Below are 23358 nucleotides of genomic sequence, written 5' to 3' on the forward strand. Positions count from 1 at the left end.
CGGAAAGTAATTTATTAACGAGTCTTCTGAAAATAAACACGAAGCGTCCGTGTTGAGTGGACGCTACTTTAGTTGTCCTTTTAATATTGCACTCAATCCGAATGCATAAACGAATCAAGTAAACTTGAAATGAAAATCTGAGAATAATTACCGTTTATTTGTCTAATGGTAAACTCGGATTTGGAATGGAATTGGGACGAGAACCAACAAAACCATTTTATTTATTGCACCGTCGGCAATAATTCCAGTTGACACGAATACTTATGAAATTAATCCGGATTCTTCTAAACGCTCCGAGAAGAGAAGATCGAAGCCCATTCATTAATTAATTACCTTTGTTGAGTCCACTTTAATTACGTCCAATGATTTATATGAATCAAATTGGCTTTCAAATGCATACACAGCTCGGATGTTCGGTAACCTAAGCATTAATTAGTCGTAGATTTATTATTCCACGCGATTCCAATTAAATATCGATTTAATCGACTTTTGATCGCACTGGTCGATACATTTCGTAACACGCATTCTTTACATAACAAATTGTATTTTTCATCTTGGATTTATTAAAAATTCTGCTATATTTAAAAAAAAAATATATAAAAGTAACTTCTTGAAACAGGACTAATCGAAGAACTAAATAAAAAGTAAAGAAACGGCACAAAGAGACTTAATAACATTGCATAGGACCCACGAGAATTTGCAGTTATGTTTGGGACCCACGAAAAAAATATTCGATTTAAGATTAAAGAATACATATTTAGTTGTCAAGTTAAGTAAGTAGATGCTGGTAAGAGGGCAGGAGGTCTGGATTCTAGGGCCCACGATAACCTTAATACGACCCTATTGACTGTATAAATGGAAAAACCGATCATTTGTGTATGAAATATAAATAATTTTGTATACTATTTTCAAATCGGACTACAGTGAAACCTCGCATAACCCGTTCCAAAATTTCCGGATTTTTACTCGTATAATGAAACAATTTTCCCCAATACAATAATGCGTTCCATTTTGGAGTCATTTTTCTTACAATTTGTTTTGCGAGGTTCCACTGTATATTGAATCCGGACTGATTGAAACCGCACTATTCTGTATTGTGATATGCAACAGTAACAACGTATAAAATTACATACATCCACATGTCTATGAAGAACCTTATAATCGGTAACTAGTTAAAATCTTAAGAATTGCAGATGCTGATTTGAAATCTACTTAAAAGGATATAATTGACGGTAATACAATAGAGAGAAAAAAAATGTTATATGAAATTTCCCTCGTTTGCAATGTAAGTCAATTAGATCGATAGCAAAATGTGTTTGATCTTATAATTATAGTTTTGATCTCGTAGAAAGTGCAATTTCTTTGGTACGTCTTTCTTTGTCCGCCGGAGGAGAGAACCTAGTTGAAAATAAAAGCAAAGTTATCGAAGAACAGGATAAAAGGTCATCCCATTTCTCTCTCTGTATATCTCTTAGCTTTTAATGACTGTTGTTTCGCCTCGTTATTAAATTTCAAATCTAATTTCCTTAGATGTGCTTACAGAGAAAGAGAGAGAGAAAGAAAGAAAGAGAGCAATGAAATATTTTAATATAATCTATTGCATATAGTTTTTAATGAGTGTTATTATATAGTAATAGATTTGGTTTTCTACCGACGGTTAGTATACTTTTTTTTCTGCTCTATTCCTATTTCAGCTCTTGCTTATAGCTAACTGAATTTCGTTAACGAGGCAATTAAAAGATGTAATAATAATAACGAGTCGAGAACAGATAGTTTTCTTTCTCTGTTGCACTCGTAGATTGCGATGCATTTGGATCCTCCGGACGAGGACAACAAGGACGAGACCGGAGAAAGAATTTAAGTGCTTTCTTTTACTGCGCCACAAATTGCGGTTATAAAATGTAATTTTCTGTTTAGTGAAGAATTCGGTGCAAAAATAATTGTTCTTCAGCTATTCATGTCACACGCATCGTTTTCTCTGTCTCAATTTAGATTTAAAAAAAAGTAAATATCATAAAAAGACTTTCGTCGTTTATTGTTTGGGAAGTGATTAATGCGAATTATATTGTTTGCAGCTTCTTGAACATAATTTAGCTTCAAAATCAGAAGTAATGTTAATGACATAATAATATGTGTGTGACATAAACAAAGATCAACTGGAGGAATTCTAGATTGCTAAAAACGATGGATTTCATTTGGTACTGTTATGCAATCAAGGACTTTTATGATGGATTTATTTACGATGCCGTCCAATAAAAAGACATCGCTCAAGATGCTAATAAAAAAAGCGAATGCATGTCTCCTCTGATCCTACACAGAACATGTGTAATGTGAATGTTATGCAACACTTCCAATTTCGGGAAATCAATTAATAATGCCGTCGATCCGGTCTCTTTTATTAGTCGAAGATGTGACTGGAATATTGAATGAATTCCACAATTCGAACATTAAATCTGATATGATTTTTGTATTCAAAACATGTATATTATTACATCATTAATTGTAACTCTAACATAAACAGTTAGAAATATTTACTTATAGATATGTTTACAGACTGAATTCAATATTGGAAAATAAATTATTATTTATTTAAATTGTAGAATAAGATACATTTTTAATTTTCAATGGCTAAAAATGGTATTTGAAAATTGGTGAATGTGTTGAAAGTTATTTCCTGGTCAATCCCACAATAAATGTTATTCTGTGAATCATTGTAAAATCCAATCTTCGAATCCAATTCTTTATTAAACCTAAATAAACAAAATTTCAATTATCTCTTAATAATCACTATTGAATTATACTCACATCACGTGTATTTTCAAAGGAGAATTGGCTAATTTAAAGTCACATTCTTTATTAAGTACCCTTTCATTAAGTTTAGGACCAGTTTCTTGCAATCTAAGAAAAACCTCATTCATTTCATTAGTTTCTTCTTTATCACATTTAATTCTTTTATTCTCAGATTCTTCCCTCACATCCTCTACTTCATTGATTTTTAATGAAGGCATATGTTTGATTAGATTAAAACCTTTAAACACTAGTTCTCTATAAACTTGATATATCTTCACTTGTTTTACTGAACTAAGCAGTTCCTGGTAAGCTTGCATCATGTTCATTGGAATATTGTTTAATAACACTTCAGCTCTGTTCTAAAAGAATATTATTTAAAATCATACAATTATGTGCAGTCATTATTACAGATTCTAAGAGGAATAATATTTCTTCTGGGTATAGGAATTTTCCTTCTTTGTTGCCAAAACCCATGGTCTGGAACTTTGTACCAACAAGGTGTGTCATATGGGCTAGCCTTTTATCTTTTAACCAGTTTGCTTTACATCGAGCACATCTGTAAATGACAATATTTTTATGCAATTTTAAAAGTTTTTGCAAGACTCACCTCCTTTCAACTCTGGATAAACGTAAAGCAGCCTTTAAACTGTTTAATTTGTTTATAAACATTGCATTTTCTTTATCAGATCTGGAACATCTGAACAGCTTAGTTTTATCAATTTCGAATTTAACTATTGGATATTTGTGATCATGTATAATTGTAGAAGCCCTGCAACATTTAATAATTAATTTGATTACTTTTAATTAATAAAAACAACTTACAATTCTTTATAATCCATTATTAAGTAGCTAATAAATATAACCTATAACTTTTACTTATAGGCAACTTTATACGTAAGTTTACTTTTCAAAATATTAATTATTTTTTTAATAAATTTAATATTATTTTGAAGAATTCTTTGTAATTTATCAAATATTGTATAATATATAAATGGATGTTAAAAACTATTTAAAAATATACATATTACAAAACTTAGTTCAGTGTTTTATTAGTTGGTAACACTTGAAAATAATAATAACGTTTACAAAGTAAGCGTCCAAACCAAATCTTAACCTCAGTTTGAGTTGATTGACTACACGTGTGTTTTTAAAATTTGAACGAAATTTGCAATGGCAAAGGTTAAGAAGAACTTAGAAAAATCCGCGAAGCCCAATGTCATAAAGACTGCGGAAAAGAAGAATTCTCCAAAGAACAGAGTCAAATCTGTTATTAAAAAAGCAAAACAGGAGAAAACTGTGGATGTAGACAAGGCAAAGAAGATTGTGAAAAATCTGGTTAAAGCCAAGGATTTGCAGAATCAGTTAGAAAAAGCTCCTAAGAATATTCAAGAGATTGTTCAAGAGAAAACAAAGAAAAAGAAGAATAAGAATAAAGTTAAATCACCAGAGAAGAAGAAACCCGCTGAGGTAACTGTTGATAGTCCAACAAAAGTTGTAGAGCAGAACACAAACAGTATTGCATTGGATTCCAAAACTGTTGAATCTGCAGTCAATAGTTTGTTCCATCTTCTTGAAAATGATGACAAAGTTAAGCTTTTCGATGATCAGGAAGAAAGATTTTTGTTGCAAATCAAATGCATTAAAGTACCTGAGGCAAATCCTATGATTAAGAGGATAACATTGAAACATGGTAAGTTGAATGCGAACAGCGATATTTGTTTCATAGTGAAAGATTACAAAAAACCTAAGGATGTTGATAAAACCATTGAGTTTTATGAGAAGATCTTTGAGATGCACAATATTACAAATATCAAGTGCATTATGCCATTTTATACAGCATCAACTGAGTATGCAGAATATGAGAATCAAAGAAGATTGGTTGATTTGTATGATAGTTTCCTCGTTGATGCTTCAATTTCAAATCAGTTCTCGACAATGTTTAGAGCAGTGTTTATTAAGAAAGGTAAAATGCCCAGAATGGTAAGGATGAGAGCAAGTAACTTGAAGGACCAAGTGGAGAAATCATTGAAAATGGTTCCTCTGAAAATTTGTGATGGAAGGGATTCTTACCTGATTGAATTTGGTCATCATTTAATGAAGAAGCAAGAAATTATTGAGAATCTGCACCATGTTGTTCGAGAATTGAATATTGTGTTCCCAGGTGGCCATGATAACATTAGGAATATGTATGTGAAGACACCAACTGGTGTTTCTATACCTCTGTATTTGAGTCTTGGTAAGTTACTTCTTTTGTTTACACAAACTTATTTTTAACTATATATGATTTGTAGCTAACAGCTCTGATGTGGTAACACCTGTTGTAAAACGTAAGTTACCTAAAGCCTGTAAGGATGTTAGAGGTGAACTCTCCACCTTTACTGATGCTGAAGTTATTGTCAAACCACATGGTGAAGTTATTCTTGTTAGAAATAAAAAAGAACAATCATTGGGTGATGATGAGGACTGTGAAGAAGAGGAAGATGTTGAAGGTATGATATATACATTACTTGAAGTTATATTTAGTCATTGTTAAAATGTATCATTTTTAGATGAAGCTCCCAACAAAATTAGGAAGGTTGATGTAGATGCAGCATTACCTGTTGAAAAGAAGAAGAAAGGAAAAGGTAAAAATAAGCGTCAATTGCAAACTGGAGCAGATGAGGAAATCATTGAACCTAAAGGCAAGCAAGCCAAGAAGTCCAATGAAGGAGTTAAATCAAATGAAGTAACTCCAGAAATGCCTAAAGGAAAGGTGGTTCAAAAACCTTCTGTGGAAACTGCAGAAATTGTAAAGGAAGATATTACAGAGAAACCAAAAGGCAAAGGTAAGAAGAATAAGAAATCAAATGAAGAAACTACCCAAAAGGCAAATGAAGAAATCACTGAGAAACCAAAAGGTAAAGGCAACAAAAATATGAAACCCACTGTAGAAACCAAGAGTGAAGTGATCACAGAGAAACCAAAAGGTAAAGGCAATAAAAAATTTAAACCTAATGCAGAAACTGTTCAAACTAAGAATGAGGTTATCACTGAGAAAACGAATGGTAAAGGCAAGAATAATAACTTGAAACCTAATGTAGAAACCAAGAGTGAGGTGGTTGCTGAGAAAACAAAAGGTAAAGGCAAGAATAATGTGAAACCTATTGAAGTAGTAGCAGAAGCTAAGCATGAAGAGATTGTTGAGAAAACGAAAGGTAAAGGTAAAAAAAATACGAAACCCATTGAAGTAGTAGTAGAAACTAAGAGTGAAGAGATTGTTGAGAAAACGAAAGGTAAAGGCAAGAAGAATGCGAAACTTATTGAAGAACCAGTAGAAGTCAAGAGTGACGTTACTACTGAAAAACCTAAAGGTAAAGGAAAGAAAAATAAGAGAGCTAATGAAGAAGTAACAAAAGTAGAAATTATCGAGAAAGTTGCTGAAAAGATGGGTAAAGGGAAGAAAATAAAAGCAACTGAAGAAACTTTGATGTCACCGAAAGCACAAATTGTTCAAAAAGCGAAGAAATTGAAAGTCGAGAGTGAAGCAGTTTCCAACGTAGCAACTAATGTACCCAAAAAAATCAAGAAGGGAAAACAGATTGAAAATAAGCCAGTTGAGGCAGTTCCAGCTGTAGCGAATAATAAAAATGCTGGTAAGAAAGGAAAGAATTCTGAAAAGGACGCCACGGTTTTGACAAAGAGCGGATCCGAAAAAGTGAAGCCTGCTAATGGTGCTCAAAAGAAGATGAACAGTCCTGCCGGCAAAAACAAGAAGAAGAAGAACGTAGTTTAATTTTGTTTAAGTTTGTGTATTATATATTTTGATTATATGCATTTAGTCTTGCTGTTGATCAATATTTTTTTTCCTATTACCTTCCTTTGTCCAGTATCGATTTTGAAATTAGTTGTATTAAACATTTTATGTTACAATTATCTGTTCAGTTTACAAATACTGTGATTTAATAAAATATCTAAGTTTCAAATGTTAAAGCGCAAACTCGTAGAATGTCTTTTGATTTAGTGGAATGCATTTATTATTTCTTGCTTTTACGCGAGGCGCACATGGACTTTTGCGTTTTTACTAAATAATGCATAGTAGAGCGTATCAAAGATTCAGATAAGGCACTACAGGTGACCCTAGATGTCAAAATTTAAATGAATTGCAGGATCAATAGTTCACATATAGTGGAAGTATGTTCTGCACAGTGCTAAAAGTAGTATACAGAATATAGGATTATGGCTAATTTGGAAGAGCGCTTCAGAGAGGCAGCATGCATGGGAGATTTGGATGCTGTGCAAGCTCTGATAGCTCAAAACATTGATGTTAATTCAAAAAACCCAGTGAATGGATGGTAATTATAACATAACCTTTCTTTCACTGATTAAATATATCATGAAATTTCTTAGGACTGCTCTTCACTGGGCTTGTAGGAGAGGCAATGAAGATGTTGTTAGGGTACTGTTAAACAGTGGTGCTGATTCAAAACTGGAGAATGATAAAGGAGAGAAACCAGTGAATGTGTGCAACCATCAGAATATAGCTTCACTGCTAGGAGAGTCCATTACTCCAAATAATTACTATCAGGAAGAAAGCAGCACTAAATTTGTCCCAAATTACATTAGGAATGCTCCTTTGAATGGACAAGTTGAGATTCCACCTAAATTGAGGCCCAGGCATGATTTCACATCACTCCCAACAACTTCATTACCATCTCAAACTGATGGTTATTTATAAAAATAACTCCTAATAACACACATTACTCAACATCTTTTGATTTCAGATTTAGTACTTAAGGTGCGCGTCTTCGGTTCGTCCGATCCGGATTTCATAGAAATCGAAATGCCGCGTTGGAAACTCACCTATTCCACTTTATTGCATATATGTTGCGAAGAGTTGGAGATTTCCGAGACGCGAGTTGAGAGGATTCGAAAGCTACCAAATACTAGGCTCAGAAAAGATAACGATGTGAAAAGGCTGACGGATTTCCAATGCTTAGAAATCGTGCTGAAGACGCCGATTACTCTTGATAAACTGAACAACTCATATCAAAGCATATCCACTTGCAAAGATCAGAAAATCTTGTACTGAAAAGGAGAAAACAAACTGAAAACAACATTTCACAAGTATTGTAGTGCAGCAGAGATAATAAACGAGAGCTTCTACACATTTATAAAACTGCACTGCTTAGTACAAAAATGAACAGGAACAATAAATTTTGTAAATTGTACATACGTATATAAATATATTTAAAAAAGTGAGATGATTTGAATAATAAAGTCAATCTTCATTCTTGTCTTCGGTAATTTTCTCGAGGAGTCGTGTATTTTCATCTTGCAATATCGCGATGGATTTCTCATCTTCCTGTAAAATGTGATTAATAAATTAATATCATTTATACCAACAATCATTTTGGTTTATCTATTAACCCTATCATTTTAATTTTTAGTAAATAGACGCATAACAATACTTATGTTTTATCTTCATTAAGGATTAAGGAATCATTTGATTTATAATAATTAATGCTACTTGTACTCACGTCAATTTTAGCACTGAATTCATTCCGAATCTCTTCTCTCGTTGCAACGGCCATGTCCAACTTCTTCTGGGATTCGGCGAGGCTGCATTGTTTGCTCAATCCGAGGAGGGCGTTCATCTTTTTGTTGCTGCCTCGCTCGACTTTCAAATTCCTCCTCAGATTGTTTGTCTCGGTAATTAGCAGAGAGTTCTGTTCGAGCAATCGCAGGTTCTCTCCGCTATAAACTTGAGCTTTCGAGACCTTAAAAATCAGAGGCATTAAAAAGATGGACCTCACACAGAGCGAGCAGTAAATGAAGTATACGCACTTGCGATTTCAGCGCTTTAACAGTCCGCTCCAAGAAGTCGCGTTGCCTCAAGAATTCCTTCTTGGCCTCGTTGTCTTCAGCATGCGCGATGGCGAAATCCTTATCCGCATTGTACTTGTGATACATTTCCTTGAAACGAAAGCAATTATAACATTTGTAAGATTAACAGAGAAGCCTTTTAATACCCGCACAGCCTTTTGTAACTTGGGTATTTCTTGGGATAAACCACTCGCGTTATGGATTTCGGTTTTGATCGTTTTCAAGCTCGCTTTGGCCGCTCGATTCTTGACAATTTCCCGTTTAATTTCGTTATCAGCGGCTTTCAGTTTTTCCCTCAATTCGGTTAACTGTAGCTCCAAACTAAGGATGATTTTCTGTAGGTTTTCGAGCTCATTAACCATATCGTTGATTTGCTCAGTTTGCTCCCGAATAGTCCTATCTCTAGGTTCAATTTGGGCCTTCAGCTCATCAATCTTAAACTCCAATATGAACTTGAACTTCTCCAGCTCTTGATTCTTATGCTTCAATTCCGCAATTCGTTTCTCTTTATCTTGAATTGTCGAATCTCTTTCCACAATCTCCTTACGCAAATCACCGATGGAACCTTCCAAACCAAAGATTACCGTCTTCAGCTTGTGCTGCTCAATCTCGTGCATGTGCACGGTATGATTCAGATCGTCGATGTTCTTTTGCGAAGCCTGCAACTTCTTTTTACTAGCCTGAGTTTCGCTGCGCAGTTTCACATTCAAATCCTGCTCCTCGCGAAGCTCTTTCTCAAATTGGCTCTTTATTTCGAAGATCTCACGATCGGCATCGTCTTCGATCTGCTGCGTGATTGCGTCGTGCTCCTTCACAGTTTGATTGATTTTCTCAACAAGCTACAAATAACATTATTTAATCGCCACAATATCAAATTGCAAAGATACTGATTATACCTCTTCCAAATGGACTTCTTTTTCGCGTAGCTGTTGCTCGTAATTATTGGTGATGGTCTCCTCGGAAGTCCTCTTCGCCTCCGCCAAATCCTCCAGCTGATTATCGTAACGCGTTCTCATCCTTCCCATTTTCTCTTCGAGCAACATGAACTTATCATACTCGACGATGAGCTTCTCGTTGTAGTTAGCCTCGAGCTTCTGCACGAACATTTCGTGACCGCTCTTCATCTTGTTTATCTCCAAGTTTATGTTACTTATCTCCTGGTTGTGCTCCTGCTCGAGATTCTCGTTCTTCTCTTTGAGCTCCTCGATGGCCAGACAATAGCCTTCATGGATTTCCTTGATGGTTGCATTATGAGCAGCCTCGTTCTGTCTCATCTGGTAAGCGTGTTCCGTTTGCAGCTCGTTCATTCGCACTTGCAAATCTTTAATGAGACCCATCTTCTCCACCAAATCGCAACGTTCGATCATCACCTCTGTGGAAGGTGAAAACTCCTTGTCCAGTTTCACTTGCTTTCCTTCTGCATTCAGGATCTTCCACAGACAAACACAACTGTTTGATGTGCTCACCACAAATTTATCATCGTATGTTATCCTCAACTATTTAACAAAATATTTTATATTAATTGCTATCATAATTACTACTAAAATCTAAAATAAATACAGAAAAATAAATAACGAATTGTTTTACTATCATTGATATGTTTTGTTCATTTCAATTCAGCTTCGTTAAAAATGAATCTCCGGATTCTCAACTACCTTAGAAACATGTTTTGCGCATAATTTTCTGCCCACGTTTATTGACTGATGTCTTCATCACTTAAAAGAGCATTCCCTCTTTCGCCTACGCAACTTTTCCAGTATCTCACACCAGTTACATCCTTATTGAATAATAACCATTCACATAAATCAACTGCACCAATTTATCCAATACTATAATGCTTTCTGTACACCCAACATCTGATTAATTTCTTTAAAAGTTCCAATTTCATTATTGCATACTTCAAGCTAATATTATAAATAAATTTAAAAAATACATTTCATAACTATCGGAAAAGCAAAGTATTAAAGAATTTGAAGATAAGCTACATTAAGATTGAAATAAATGTTGTATAAAATTCTAATTCATTTATTCTAATTTATATAACTGATATCTATGAATATCGGATGTCACTGCGAGTGACTTGTATAATTAGATATAAGTTATAGGACCACCAGTGGATTGGATACAGCTTCAACTGGAGGAAAAATATACAAAAGAAATAGTGTATAAATTATAATATTTCTTTCCTTCTCATTTTATTGCTTGACATATGTAAAATTGTAGCGTACAATAAGACATATAGTCGGTTTTATTAGTTAAGTTTACTTTTATGTATATAGAAACTGTATTGTGTACTACATCACAGGTCATAAGTTAAAAAAATCTCAAATTCAAAATGTCTTTTAAGCTGCCTATTTTATACAATAGAACAAATCATATTCAAGAAATGCTTGAGAAATGTGATGGGTATGGTTTTCCAACCATACTTGCAAAGATTGTTGATAGCTTCAAATCATTAACAAATCAATCATAATTTAACTGTGAGAGCAATTAGTGGACTTACAGCATTGCATTTGCTTGCGTGGACGACGTACTCATTGAAAGTGCTTGAATCATTGAATGGCATCTGAACGGAGTAAAGAACACCGTTGTTACCAGTGGCGAAGATCATTCCATCGGAGTTTGCAAGAGTGATAGCATCCAGACCTACGTAGAGAATCTTTGATAAATCCTTCTTAATTGATCAATTCAAAAAGCTTATTTACCATTAACGGTAACCGTGATATCGCCTTGGACGTTGGAATTGACAATTTCCCGGACTCTCCCGTCTGTACCGAGGCAATAATTGGTTTTACCATCAGCGGTTATTGCCACGTCGGCAAATTGGCATGACTTGATGAAGGTCTCGCAGATCCTGCGAGTGGTTGAGATCTGCCACTCATACACGGCTCCTTCTGTACCGCAGGATGCGATCTTGTAGTCATCATGCACCCAGGAGAGTCCTGTGACCTAAATTAAATCATAAATTTAAGTTTGGTTAAACGTAGAAGCCTTACTAATCCGTTGTGCCCTTTCAGGTTGAACATGTGCTCGAAGGTGATGCTGGAGTAGACCTGGATGACGTTCCCGTTAACCGCGGCAAAGAGATGTCCCAGCGTACTGAACTTACAGATTTTGCAAGCTCTAATTGGATACTCCCGCACGCAGACGAAGTCATCGATGAGAATCTTCAAGTACCTAAGTTTATCTGAGAAACCCACAACGGCGTATAAACCTGTTGGATGAACGCTGCATCCGAAGATATCCTCAGTGTACTTCTTGATCAACTCCAGCGATTCATTCTCGTAATTCCAGACGCGCAAGCTACGATCCCACATGCCTGTGGTCATAAATATGGGTTTCCAAGCGCAAACCGCAGCTGCTCCGATCGGACCATGATGCAAAGGAAATCCCAGTTCAGACATGAAGAGTTCACCGGCTGTGCTAAAGTCCGGTCCCCAGATTCGCATAGTGTAGATCTGCGTTTCGTTACAAGTAGCAATGAACCGATCTTCCGACACATTGATGCTGATCGTGTTGACGGTGGTCAAATCAATGTTGGCAAACTCCTCGAAGATCTCTGTAATCTCCTCCTCGCCGCGTTCGATTGAATGGTCGGGGATCCTGAACACGTTTCTCTTCCTGTACCGATTCGGAGACTCCTTCTCGTAGAACAGTATATTTCCGTTGGGGAACGCAAACAGGAAGCCCCTATTTATCGAGACCATCGCGGATATCTCCAGGGGTTCCCCGCCTCCTCCGACCACCGTCGACGGTTCGCCTTCGAGCATATTCGCAGCGGAGCCGCCTTCCTCCGCTTGCTTCAACACCATCATAGGTAGATCGTTCATGTGAAATATTGCCTTAAGATCGGCGTTTTCGAAGAATATTATCTTGCTGTCCACAGTTCCGCAGAGGATGCGATCTTGGGATATCCATGCAGCGCAAGTGAATGTCATGTTCTCGGCTTTGTTGAATCCGTACTGCCTCCAGTTTCCTTCCGAACAAGCCAGATTTCTGAAGAGACTTGCTCCAACCAAAACAATGAGATTCGGATCATTTGGATTACAAGCAATCTGAAATCAAATATAAAACAGTTATAGGAATTACAATGACTTTCAGATATAGGAATATGTACTTAAGTTAAACATCATATGTTGAGTATTGTACTTGAATGGGTGATTCTTATGAAATCTTACTTCAATCATGATAAATGCAAACACTTGTGTTTAATATATCTTTAAAATTAACTTCCTAGAAACCTAAACCTTAATTCAATAAATATTTAAATTCATTCTTAGTTTTTCTGACTAAATGATTTTTTATTTTGTTTTATTGGAAAATTAAATTAGCAGCAGAAGGAGAGGAGAGAGTTCGTGCAAATAATTTGCATCGTTCGTCGGCACGAAGATGTGGACTGGGAGGGCAGCCAGTAATCAACGCTCTTAAGATAAGTCAAACATTTTAAACAGTTTAATTAAATATTTATGGTTTCTGCAGCAATTTTCACTCCATTTGCTAACGGAAAATCAGGTGGAAACTTACACGCCTATTGAAAGATTAATGGAAAACGGCGGAGAAAAGTGCCACTGGACAGATGCTTCAGCTGCAATTCGCAATTACCTGCTACTTCCTACATTTAGAAAAGCAAACTCTCTAAGTTTATGGTTTATTTAATGCACTCGGCGAAGGGAAAATCTTGTTCATTATTGTTATTAAAATTCCGAGGCGCTGCAGTTAAATTAAACCAAAGCTAAATTGATTAAGTTTTAATGGTTCATCCTCTTTGTTTCTCATATAATTTTATTCTACAGTTATATCATATGTATAAAAGAGAAATAGATTTGTTACATAGTAGAAAAATATTGATAGTTTTCTAGAAATTTGAATAAAAAGTTAAAAATAATTGAAAATTCTTCGAAACGTAAATGCTAATACAAAACAAAACAGTATTAATTAACATTTTATAATGCATATACTAATTATTGCGTAATTATAAAATGAAAAGTTTATTCACATTTTATGTTTTCGTCATAACTGAGTAAGTTTTCTAAAAATCAAACTGTTTATCGTTTTCATTGTTAAGCATACATCGCACAAATATCAATTAACTCTCTAATTAATACTTTCCAATCAGTCTACTGAGACATTGATGTATTGTACAGTTTTCCTGTAATTAAAATTTAAAGACTGGAAAATGCAGTGCTTACACATATTATGATTTTTCTTAGTAACCAAACATTACATAAAAATAAATTAATTCTCTAATTAAAGATAAATGAATAGGTTTTCCAAAGCATCTGCTGAGATCTTTGTGACTATTATCGTTTGCTTGTAATCAGCTGTACGATTTTAACAATTGCATGATGTTTGAAAAATGTAGTGTCTTCACGTTTTATAGTTTTTCTCAGTAACGGAACATTACACAATTATAAATTAACACTCTAATTGAAGATAAAGGAATATATAGTTCAAGTCATCTACTGATTTAATTATGACTATTGTAATTAGCTTGTATTAAGTTGTCAAAATTTAAGAATTTTGATGTATGTATGTCTTCACATTATATAGTATTTCTCAATAATCAAACGTGGCACATATATAAATTAATAATCAAATTAAAGATAAATAAATAAGCTTTTCAATGAAATATTTGTTTTTATTATGAATTCAATGTGAATTCGTTTGTTTATCGTGCAGTTTGTTGCGTGGACAATCCAGACACGCGGAGTGCTTTTGGGTGGAGAAGAGGATGAGGAAGAGGAGGAGGTTTTCGGTTTTTCTGTGCATTTGCATTCAATGCAAATGTCGCAATTAACAATGCAGTCGGTGTGTATGGCGGTAACATGGAAACAGTATTGTTCAAAATTACGGGGAATTGTTTTGGAGAGAAATTTGCAAATGCCGACACGCCCGGACGTCGGGATGGCCTGGAGGGAGGAGGCTTTAATTTTGTTTTAAATTTAATTGAAATTGCGGTAGGACAATCCGACGACCGTCCGGATTTTATACATGTACATGTACATGTTCATCCCCGTCCACCAATCAATAAACTATTGGCAATTTGGACGGGCTCTAACTAAATAAATAAAAAAGAAGCAACAATGAAATGGTACAACGATTTTGCATTTCGCTTCATTAAAATGTTCTAAACCTGTTCCATGCACACCCAGTTTTCGTACCCACAAATTCGGATTTAATTAATTCAATTACAAACATTTTTGTTTGTTATTTTTGTCCCAATTTATATCAAATAAAAGCAAAAATTTAAATGTAAGAAATCATATAAAACTAATAGGACAAAAACAAAAAAAATAAATCTAAAGAAAGCATTGAACTTCGGATTTACTTATTGCTAATTTCATTCAGTCAAATCCACATTTTGTTTCATTAGAATTAAATAATTATGATTTGATTTAGAATTATTTTACAAACAAAGAAAATTTGTGTATTTCCATTCAATTTTTATTAATTAATTTATTTTATTGGAACATTTTTTTTATTTTTGTCCCAATTTATATCAAATAAACGCAAAAATCTGTTTAAATGAAATAAATCAAAATTAATGTAAGAATTATTCATATAAAACTAATAGGAACAGAAACAAAAAAATAAATTTAAAGAAAGCATTGAACTTCGTATTTACTTATTTAATTGAGTCATATCCACGTTTTGTTTCATTAGAATTAAATAAATTTGATTTGATTTAGAATTATTTTACAAATAAACAAAATTTGTGTATTTCCATTCAATTTTTATTAATTAATTAATTTTATTGGAACTGTTAATGTAAGAATTATTCATATAAAAATAATAGAAACAAAATAATAAATTTAAAGAAGACACTGAACTGGTTGTGTCAGTCAGTGTTTCAGGTTCATTAAAATTTCTAAACGAACGAAGAACGTTGGATTCATTGTGCTAAATATTAATAGGCTACAAGAACAAGAACTACATTGTTTTTAGATTTAGACTTTCTACGCGCTGGCATTTCGCTTTGTTTCTAAAGTCGAATGAAAAATTAATTAAAATGTCTCTGCTTGGTTTTAAATTGATTTTTTGTATAAAACAGTATAATTTTATATTAATTTATAAATGGAATGTTTCACGTTATTATTAACTGAGAATTATGAATAAATTCATTAAAATATCTTTACTTTGTTTTTTTTTTCAATTTAAAATTTTATGGACATTTTAATTAATAAATGTAATTTCTGATGTTTTTTTATAAACTAAGAATTATGAATCAAATTGAAAACAAGTATTTGATCACAAAATTAATAAAACGAGTACAATATAAACATTTGCAATTAAAATGTATAACTTTTAGTAAAAAAAGTATTATTAGGATTTATTTTACAAAAAAAAAATAGGTCAAAATATCGACTTATCATATTAGCATACACACTTAAGAAAATTAAGAACATTCTGGATTTATTTAATTGATTTAAATTAAATTTGGTTTAAAACTGAAGAATTTTACATCAGCATAAATTTGGTAAATTGTACGTTATTGAATTTAAATAGGAAATACTAATGTTTGAAATAGTTGACATAATTATTAACAAAATTTATTTTTTTTTCACTGATTATGCAAATCTAAATTTAAATGTTTTAATTAAATGCAGTTCTAACTGTACAGTTTTAATTGATTTTGTTTAAATTACACAACAAACACTGCTGGAAACCGGACTATTCGAGGACTTTATAAAAGACACTTGAAAAACTGATAATTTTTATATAAATAAATATTTTTTATTTTGCTCAATCCGGACAATAATTCTATAATAATTATACAATTACAACATTACATAATAATGTTAACAATTGTGTGCTTAATTTTTTTTTATTTACTTAACATGTTAAGTATTGTTTAGTAAGCAGAGTAATACAAAACAGAACAAAGTGAATAACCTTACACACTTATAGTTTTAGCGTAATAATTGTTGTCCGATTCTTTACCTTAGAAGTTTGTACGTGGAAAGAATCGAGCACGGCATCAGTGCGTCAGCAGCATTGATAATTATACAAATTAAAACCTATCTGCAATTATTCCAGTCAGTCTTCGGCGACACGCACCAGTTGCATTATTTTTTTTATCTCTCTCTATTTTTCGTTTCCTCGACTTCTTCGAATCTAGGTGTAGATTTGCAACACTCGTTCAAGAAATAACAACATTAAAAATGCAAAAGTAAATTAACTGTGCAGATGCATTCACGTCTATAATGATTTGTTTACAATAGTTGTATCACTATTAAAGGAAGTGAACAAGTAAATAAAATATTATATAATAATATTAAGCTGAAATTAATATGAAAACAAGTGATTAAGTAAAAAAGTATTTTTATAAAAATATTGAGCCAAGCTTTATGAAGATTTGTATACTAATGGATCTAAATGTGATAAAAACATGGAAAGAAGTGAGCAAGTAAAAGAAATTATTATGTAATAATATTGAACCAAAATCTATAGAAACTTGTATCAAAAAAAATCCAAAAGTTGTATACATTTTGAAAGCAATTAGAAATGTACTTATATAGTAAAATTGAGTCAAAATCCATAAAAATCGCATCGAAGGGGATCTAAAAGTGGTATAAACATTGATAAAATCAGCAAGCAGAAATATAATTTATCATAATATTAAACCTTATTCTATAAAAAAATCGTACCCAAAAAGATCCAAAAGTAGAATCAATATTGGTATAAATAAATGATAAATAATGAAAGAAGTGAACAAGCAAAAAAAGAATTATGTAAAAATATTGAACCATAAAGTTTTGTCTTCAAAAATAATTGGTATAAATATGGAAGAAAATGTGGAATTAATAACATAATATTAATATGAACTTCATAAAAATACGTATCCATCAAAATCCATAGGTTGTAGAAACATTGAAAGAAAGTGAGCAACTAAAAAATGTTGAGCTGAACTTCATATTAAAATAGATCCATAGTAAATATGGAATCAAGTGATTAAGTCAAAAAGTATTATATAAGAATATTGAGCTTAGCTTTATGAAGATTTGTATCCTAGTGGATCTACAAGTGGTAAAAACATACAAAGAAGTGAGCAAGTAAAAGAAAGTACAATATTATAATAATATTGAGCCAAAATTCATAGAAATTTGTATTTAGATAATAAAATTGAGCCAAAATCCATAATAAAACGTATTGAAGAGGATCCAAAAGTGGTATAAACATTGAAATAAATAAGCAAGTATAAAAAGTATTACATCATAATATTAAGTGTAAATACATACAGATTCTCATTCAAAATGGTATAAACATTAAAGGAAATGAGAAAATAAAAAAAAAAATATTATATAATAGTGTTGAGCTAAAATACATAAATATTCATATTCAAAGGTATCCAAAATTGGTATAAATTACGAAAGAAGTGAGCAAGTAAAAAAGTTTGTAATAATAATGAGAAGTATAAAGAAGTTTTTGCTTAAAAAAAAGACAAAATTAGTTTAAATATGGAAGACAACGAGGAAGTAACAAAGTAATATGCAATAATATTAAATTGAACTTCATAAAAATTTGTATATACATTGAGTGAATTGAGATAGATAAAAGACATTATATAATAATATTGAGGAGAGAAAGGATGATCCAACGATCTTATCGACTTGCAGACTGAGTCATTATAACAAACATTTTATCGTAACTTTATGGTCTATTGATAGTTTATTATGTAACTTGCTTTGTTCTTCTATTCACTATAGGGGTGAAAAAGGAAACACGCGAAATGGACACAGGACAATGGCTTTTTATCTGCACACCAAAAACTTCCTTCTCCAAGATACACTACCCCTTGCTTGACAAATAAGAAATCCGACGATAAACGGGATAAAACGATCATATAAATCGAACGAGTTTAAGAGCTTTTTTGATCCTGTGATACGATCATTCACAATTTGCTACTTGAATTATCCTTAATCCAATCTAAATTGATATTTACCACCCTTTTACAAACATTGCAAATAATACTTTATTAATTTATAATTTCCCATTTTCTTACTATAAATTGTCTAGATAATTGTAGTAATAAACATAATAATTATTGTCATTTTCATATATTGTTTTACATTTAGCTGTAAACTTCAAAGCAGTTATAAACAATTTTAAATAAGAAAAAAATATATAAAAAGAATTTGCATATAAAAATTACTGTACTTAATCTATTGATTAACAACAATTACGTATTAAGATAATAACGTATAATTTGTGTTGTAATTTAGTAATGCCATCAATGGTCAATCACGAATTTCTTGAATGCGAATGCGCGTGGAGAAAAGAACAGATTGCAAATAAATATTGGATGTGCATGAATTCTAACTGTAATTTAAAAAATACTATCGGCGAAATTAGTATTCCATTAGAAATGTCCATGTGTCGAGAAAAAAAAATAACTAACAGGATTTTTTAACATCAAGTAGAATCTGAATAATTCCTCGATGGATACACATTTTTAATTTTGCGGTCACGACCCAGAATGATGCGCTATAATTAGTACCCCGAAAACAGGCATAAGAATTGTAATTAATCGTACAAGAGTAACATCACATTTTTTTTTTACAATATGCTTATACTTGTTGAATGGATCTCATCAAAAATATACGTATAAGAATTCCCACTGTTGTTATTGTTGTTGTTATTCTTGCACGGTTATTTTTTTCAAAAACGGGACATAATTTATACTTTGAACTTTCGACAGTTTTCGTCTATGCAAAAAAAAAACATTTACATATTTATAACATCATTTCTGAATCAAGTTTTGTTTCTAAATCTAAAAAGTTATTTCAGGACAAAATAGCCTTTTGTAATAATTATTTTTTTAATTACATAACATTATCAATACATAGAATATTAATTCCGAAACGTCCTTATTACCTACAAAAAAATCCCTTTTTACCCCAAATACCGTAATTTACCCCGGTTTGTCCACAACTGGTATAAACCTAAAGCAAACGTAATTTTATGTACTATTTTTTTTATAATTAATGTTTATTTTTTCTAATTTTCTAATTTTCAAACTAAAATTGATGCCGCACTATACGAGGTATCACTGTACAAATATAATAAAATTGATGATTAAATTCAAAATTGATAACAAAAAAATAATTATTCTGAAATTTAAAAAAAGTTCAATTTGTTGACCTTTGCAAATGATCAAATGAAAACATGAAATTCCTTTTAGTAATTGTAACACGACCAGATGTGTATCATAAATTTATCTTTTGAAATTTGAAATATTTTTTCCATTTAAAAAACAAAAATTTTAGTCTTTAATATTCTTTACGAAATCAGTGCATTTTGTTATAGTAAAACTGTATTATATAATGTATATCCATTTCTTAACATTACTAAGTTTTGAAGATGAAATCATTGCTTCATAATTGAATTTCATTAAACTTAAAAAGAATTTTTAAAATATGAATTAATTTTAGCAATATTTAATTTAAAAGTTCAATAATTTAAACTTGTAAAATGTATGTGCATAGAATCCAAATGCTTTTTAAGTAATTTTATTAATACTTGGCAATGTATAGATTTACTTACTTGAACAACTGTACCAGTACCATTGCTATTATTTGCTCTGGATGTAGTTTCCAATTTACCCTTCTCCACTTTGTAGACATACATGCACCATTCCGGCTCTCCAGTAACTATCACCAAATTCTTAGAGTCATAAGTGAATGTAATAGCAACGATTTCCTTGGCTTGAACTTCCTTGTCTGTGGGTAGAATAATCTGTTTCTTCTTCTTAAACACCCACGGATCGTAAATCGTCGCAGAGAGCTTCTCCCCAATCTCGCAAACTGCAACGAACTTCCTAACACCATCAATCCCACCACCTGCATCCAATAATCCGAAAAGTATACCTGTTCTGACTAACAGCAATGATGCTTATATTCGCCCCCTTTTCCGGCATCTTGATGAACTTCTGCTTCTTCTGGTTGATGTTGTGGACGCAGAGGACGCCTCCCACCGGATACACGACCTCCTCATCGCTGATGTAATGGGCATTCCCACGTACTCTGGTTTGTAAACCTAGGAGCAACCTAGGTTGCAATGCGGGAACGCCCGTCGCCATCGTTGACAACTACTGACTAGTCTTACAGAAAACGTCTAACAACGTTACCAAGGAGACGAATTAGGTCGATAAACATATGAAAGAATGAAGTTAAAAAATAAAATTACAAATGCGTTTCCCTTATAATCTGGCTTCATCCCCACAAACGTCGACTAAAGGCAAATAAAAATGCGAATTCGCAGACGACACACGAATGCAAGAGGGTTTGGGAAGTATAAGAAAAAAAAATATATTCCGAGACGGGGAAAGTACAACAGGAAGACGTCGAGTCGGAAAGGAAATGATAGCATTCTAAAGTTTCCTCTTTTCATTCTTTTGCTAGACATAACAAACGCTCTTTCTTCCCTCTATTATTACACTCCGATGGAGTTTTTTCTTCTTCTTTCCCTTCGCATCGAGGGCTTCTTCCACCCCATACATACATCTCGTTTTATTTATTATTTTTTGTCTGTTCAAATCGAAAATCGTAATTGCTTCCCGATCCTCCAGCAATTAAAGCTGGGATCAGTGTAATTCCATTTTGATTCCATTCAATTTTGTAATTTTATCCTTTTCTCCACGCTCAAACCATGAAAACCAGACGACCACCCATTGCCATGGTTTGTGCATGTGTGTGCAGTCGACGTATGTAAATAAAGCAACGCTTCGAAACGAAACGAAAGAGCAACCGAGTTAATACAAATTTAATGACTTTATCCAGAATTTTAAATAATAGAAAACGGAATTGAATCACACATTTATTTACCTTATGTATTTTTATTATTGTTTTTTTTTTATATACAAAAACAACAGGATAAGACCAATTATCTTGTTTATTCAATGCTCTCTGGGTATTTAAAATTACATTTTTTTTTTCATTCTAAACGAATCCATGCTTGGATAACCACGTTCAAGATTACAATAAATATTTTAACTAGTCACCATTTCCTACATACAAACGCGCATAGAAATTTGAATTAAAAGATCTTTTTATTAAAATTTTATTCATCGTTTAAATTCATTAAAATCAAGGTTTATTATCAATCTTCAATGAAATTTTTCATTAATTATATTGAAAATTTAATTAAATAATGATGTATTACAAAATTATCAAATTTTGGATTTCTTTTAAATAATCAACGTTTACATATTTTGTGCATATTTTACGGTGTTACAAAAGTGACAATTAATTTAATATTTTTAAAATAAATAGATTTGTTAATCACACTTGAAGAATAAATAAATATTTAGGAAAATACTTACTTTTGAAGTTAAAATCTTCATTTTTCAATGTAACAAATGTAAAGAATTTTATACATTTGAAGCAATTTTATTGGTTTGAAAAACATGAATGGATGAACTTGTTCTCTTACAGTACATTAATCATATTTTACAAGCTTTTTTTCAATTATATAACATAGTACGAATTCTGTCTACATTTCTGTTTGCGATGTTTTTAAAATATGGCATCAAGTGCTAAACGACGTATGAAATTTGTTCAAATGGGGAGGAAAGTAATTCAGAGAGAACCCGCAGTGCGAGTGGAAAAAGATTTATATGCTATAACTCAAACACGAGATGAGGGTCGCATTCCCTTCTATACATTATTTTTGTTAAATTATTTTGTTATTTTGTTGAATTTTTATTGTTGACAAATAAAAACAAATAAAATTTTGATGTGTTAGTTTATTTTTTTTTATAAAACTTTTAATAAAAAAGATAGTAATTAAATTAATTATCAGAAATTTGATAAAATTCTTTGTACATAAATTATAAATGGACGACTAATATCCGAATGATTAAGTTATCCTACCCACGATCTAGTGGGCACAGGTTCATATCCTGTCCCTTTGTGAACCCTCTTGCTGCTTGCAGTGATAGGGCCATTGTTCATCAGAGATGAACTGTGAAATGAATGAGGTTCAGCATATGGACCTGAAGCCAAGTCGATGGACAATGACAGTGTTAAGAATAGCAGCAGATTCACAGTGAAAGGAAATAGTGGAATCGCAGAGCATGAATATACTACTGAAGTTAACATACAAGACGACAGCCAACCAACAAATTAAAAATCTAATCATCATAATGGTAAACTATCCACCGGGAAAGTATAACTTTATTAAAAATTAATAATATTTTTGTTTGCTAAGAAAAATTTTTCAGGTTTACTTTTATTGTAAATAAATTTTATGTATATTGGATAAGTATTTCTTATATATTAACTGGTAGCAAACATTAAATTATCATGAAAATTATGTAAATAGAAAGTATTTTTGGTTCATTTAAAAAAAAATATTGGGACAAAAAGAAATAGCATTTTTTAAAATCCAATAAATAAATCCATCACATTTATTATTTAGTATGTAAATTTTTGTACAATTTTGCAATTTAAGAGAAAAAAAACTCAAATTATTATGAAAAGTATATAAATAAGTTGTAAAACTAATAAAATTTACCAAATGAATAGAGACAAAATAGACTTATTGTGAATATGATACGAAATACGTTTGTTTCATAATATACGTATCTTTTACCAAAATTGTCAATTGAAGAGAAACTAATGTAATTATTGTGAAAAGAATATATTTATTTATTAAAAATTTAATAGAAATTATAATTTGTATTTAAGTATGTTTCGATCATTGTTA

The 23358-nt window shown here is 32.0% G+C and overlaps 4 protein-coding genes across 4 annotated transcripts; 2 read left to right on the top strand and 2 right to left on the bottom strand.

The window, feature by feature from the left end:
* Nucleotides 1-2614: 2614 nt before the first annotated feature.
* LOC108566985 lies at nucleotides 2615-3667 on the bottom strand. The gene is made up of 5 exons (XM_017927156.1): nucleotides 3613-3667; nucleotides 3398-3559; nucleotides 3199-3346; nucleotides 2806-3149; nucleotides 2615-2750 (listed from the first exon to the last, which is right to left on the bottom strand). The coding sequence occupies exons 1-5, from the start codon at nucleotides 3627-3629 to the stop codon at nucleotides 2615-2617; spliced, it is 807 nt and encodes a 268-aa protein (XP_017782645.1). The 5' UTR covers nucleotides 3630-3667.
* A 208-nt stretch (nucleotides 3668-3875) lies between these two features.
* LOC108567047 (ribosomal L1 domain-containing protein 1-like) lies at nucleotides 3876-6599 on the top strand. The gene is made up of 3 exons (XM_017927243.1): nucleotides 3876-5026; nucleotides 5082-5279; nucleotides 5340-6599. Exons 1-3 carry the CDS (start codon nucleotides 3961-3963, stop codon nucleotides 6560-6562), a joined length of 2487 nt encoding a protein of 828 aa, XP_017782732.1. The 5' UTR covers nucleotides 3876-3960; the 3' UTR covers nucleotides 6563-6599.
* Nucleotides 6600-6811: 212 nt separating this feature from the next.
* LOC108567048 (ankyrin repeat domain-containing protein 40-like) lies at nucleotides 6812-7997 on the top strand. The gene is made up of 3 exons (XM_017927244.1): nucleotides 6812-7121; nucleotides 7177-7493; nucleotides 7551-7997. Exons 1-3 carry the CDS (start codon nucleotides 7006-7008, stop codon nucleotides 7856-7858), a joined length of 741 nt encoding a protein of 246 aa, XP_017782733.1. The 5' UTR covers nucleotides 6812-7005; the 3' UTR covers nucleotides 7859-7997.
* A 37-nt stretch (nucleotides 7998-8034) lies between these two features.
* Nucleotides 8035-20731, bottom strand: LOC108567046 (cilia- and flagella-associated protein 57). The gene is made up of 10 exons (XM_017927241.1): nucleotides 20520-20731; nucleotides 20197-20470; nucleotides 11649-12707; nucleotides 11358-11601; nucleotides 11156-11298; nucleotides 9549-10148; nucleotides 8799-9491; nucleotides 8614-8742; nucleotides 8303-8546; nucleotides 8035-8127 (listed from the first exon to the last, which is right to left on the bottom strand). The coding sequence occupies exons 1-10, from the start codon at nucleotides 20729-20731 to the stop codon at nucleotides 8048-8050; spliced, it is 3678 nt and encodes a 1225-aa protein (XP_017782730.1). The 3' UTR covers nucleotides 8035-8047.
* Nucleotides 20732-23358: the final 2627 nt, after the last annotated feature.

Source organism: Nicrophorus vespilloides, unplaced genomic scaffold, assembly GCF_001412225.1.
Source record: "Nicrophorus vespilloides isolate i.1.1-1 unplaced genomic scaffold, Nicve_v1.0, whole genome shotgun sequence".
Classification (NCBI taxonomy): Eukaryota; Metazoa; Arthropoda; class Insecta; order Coleoptera; family Silphidae; genus Nicrophorus; species Nicrophorus vespilloides.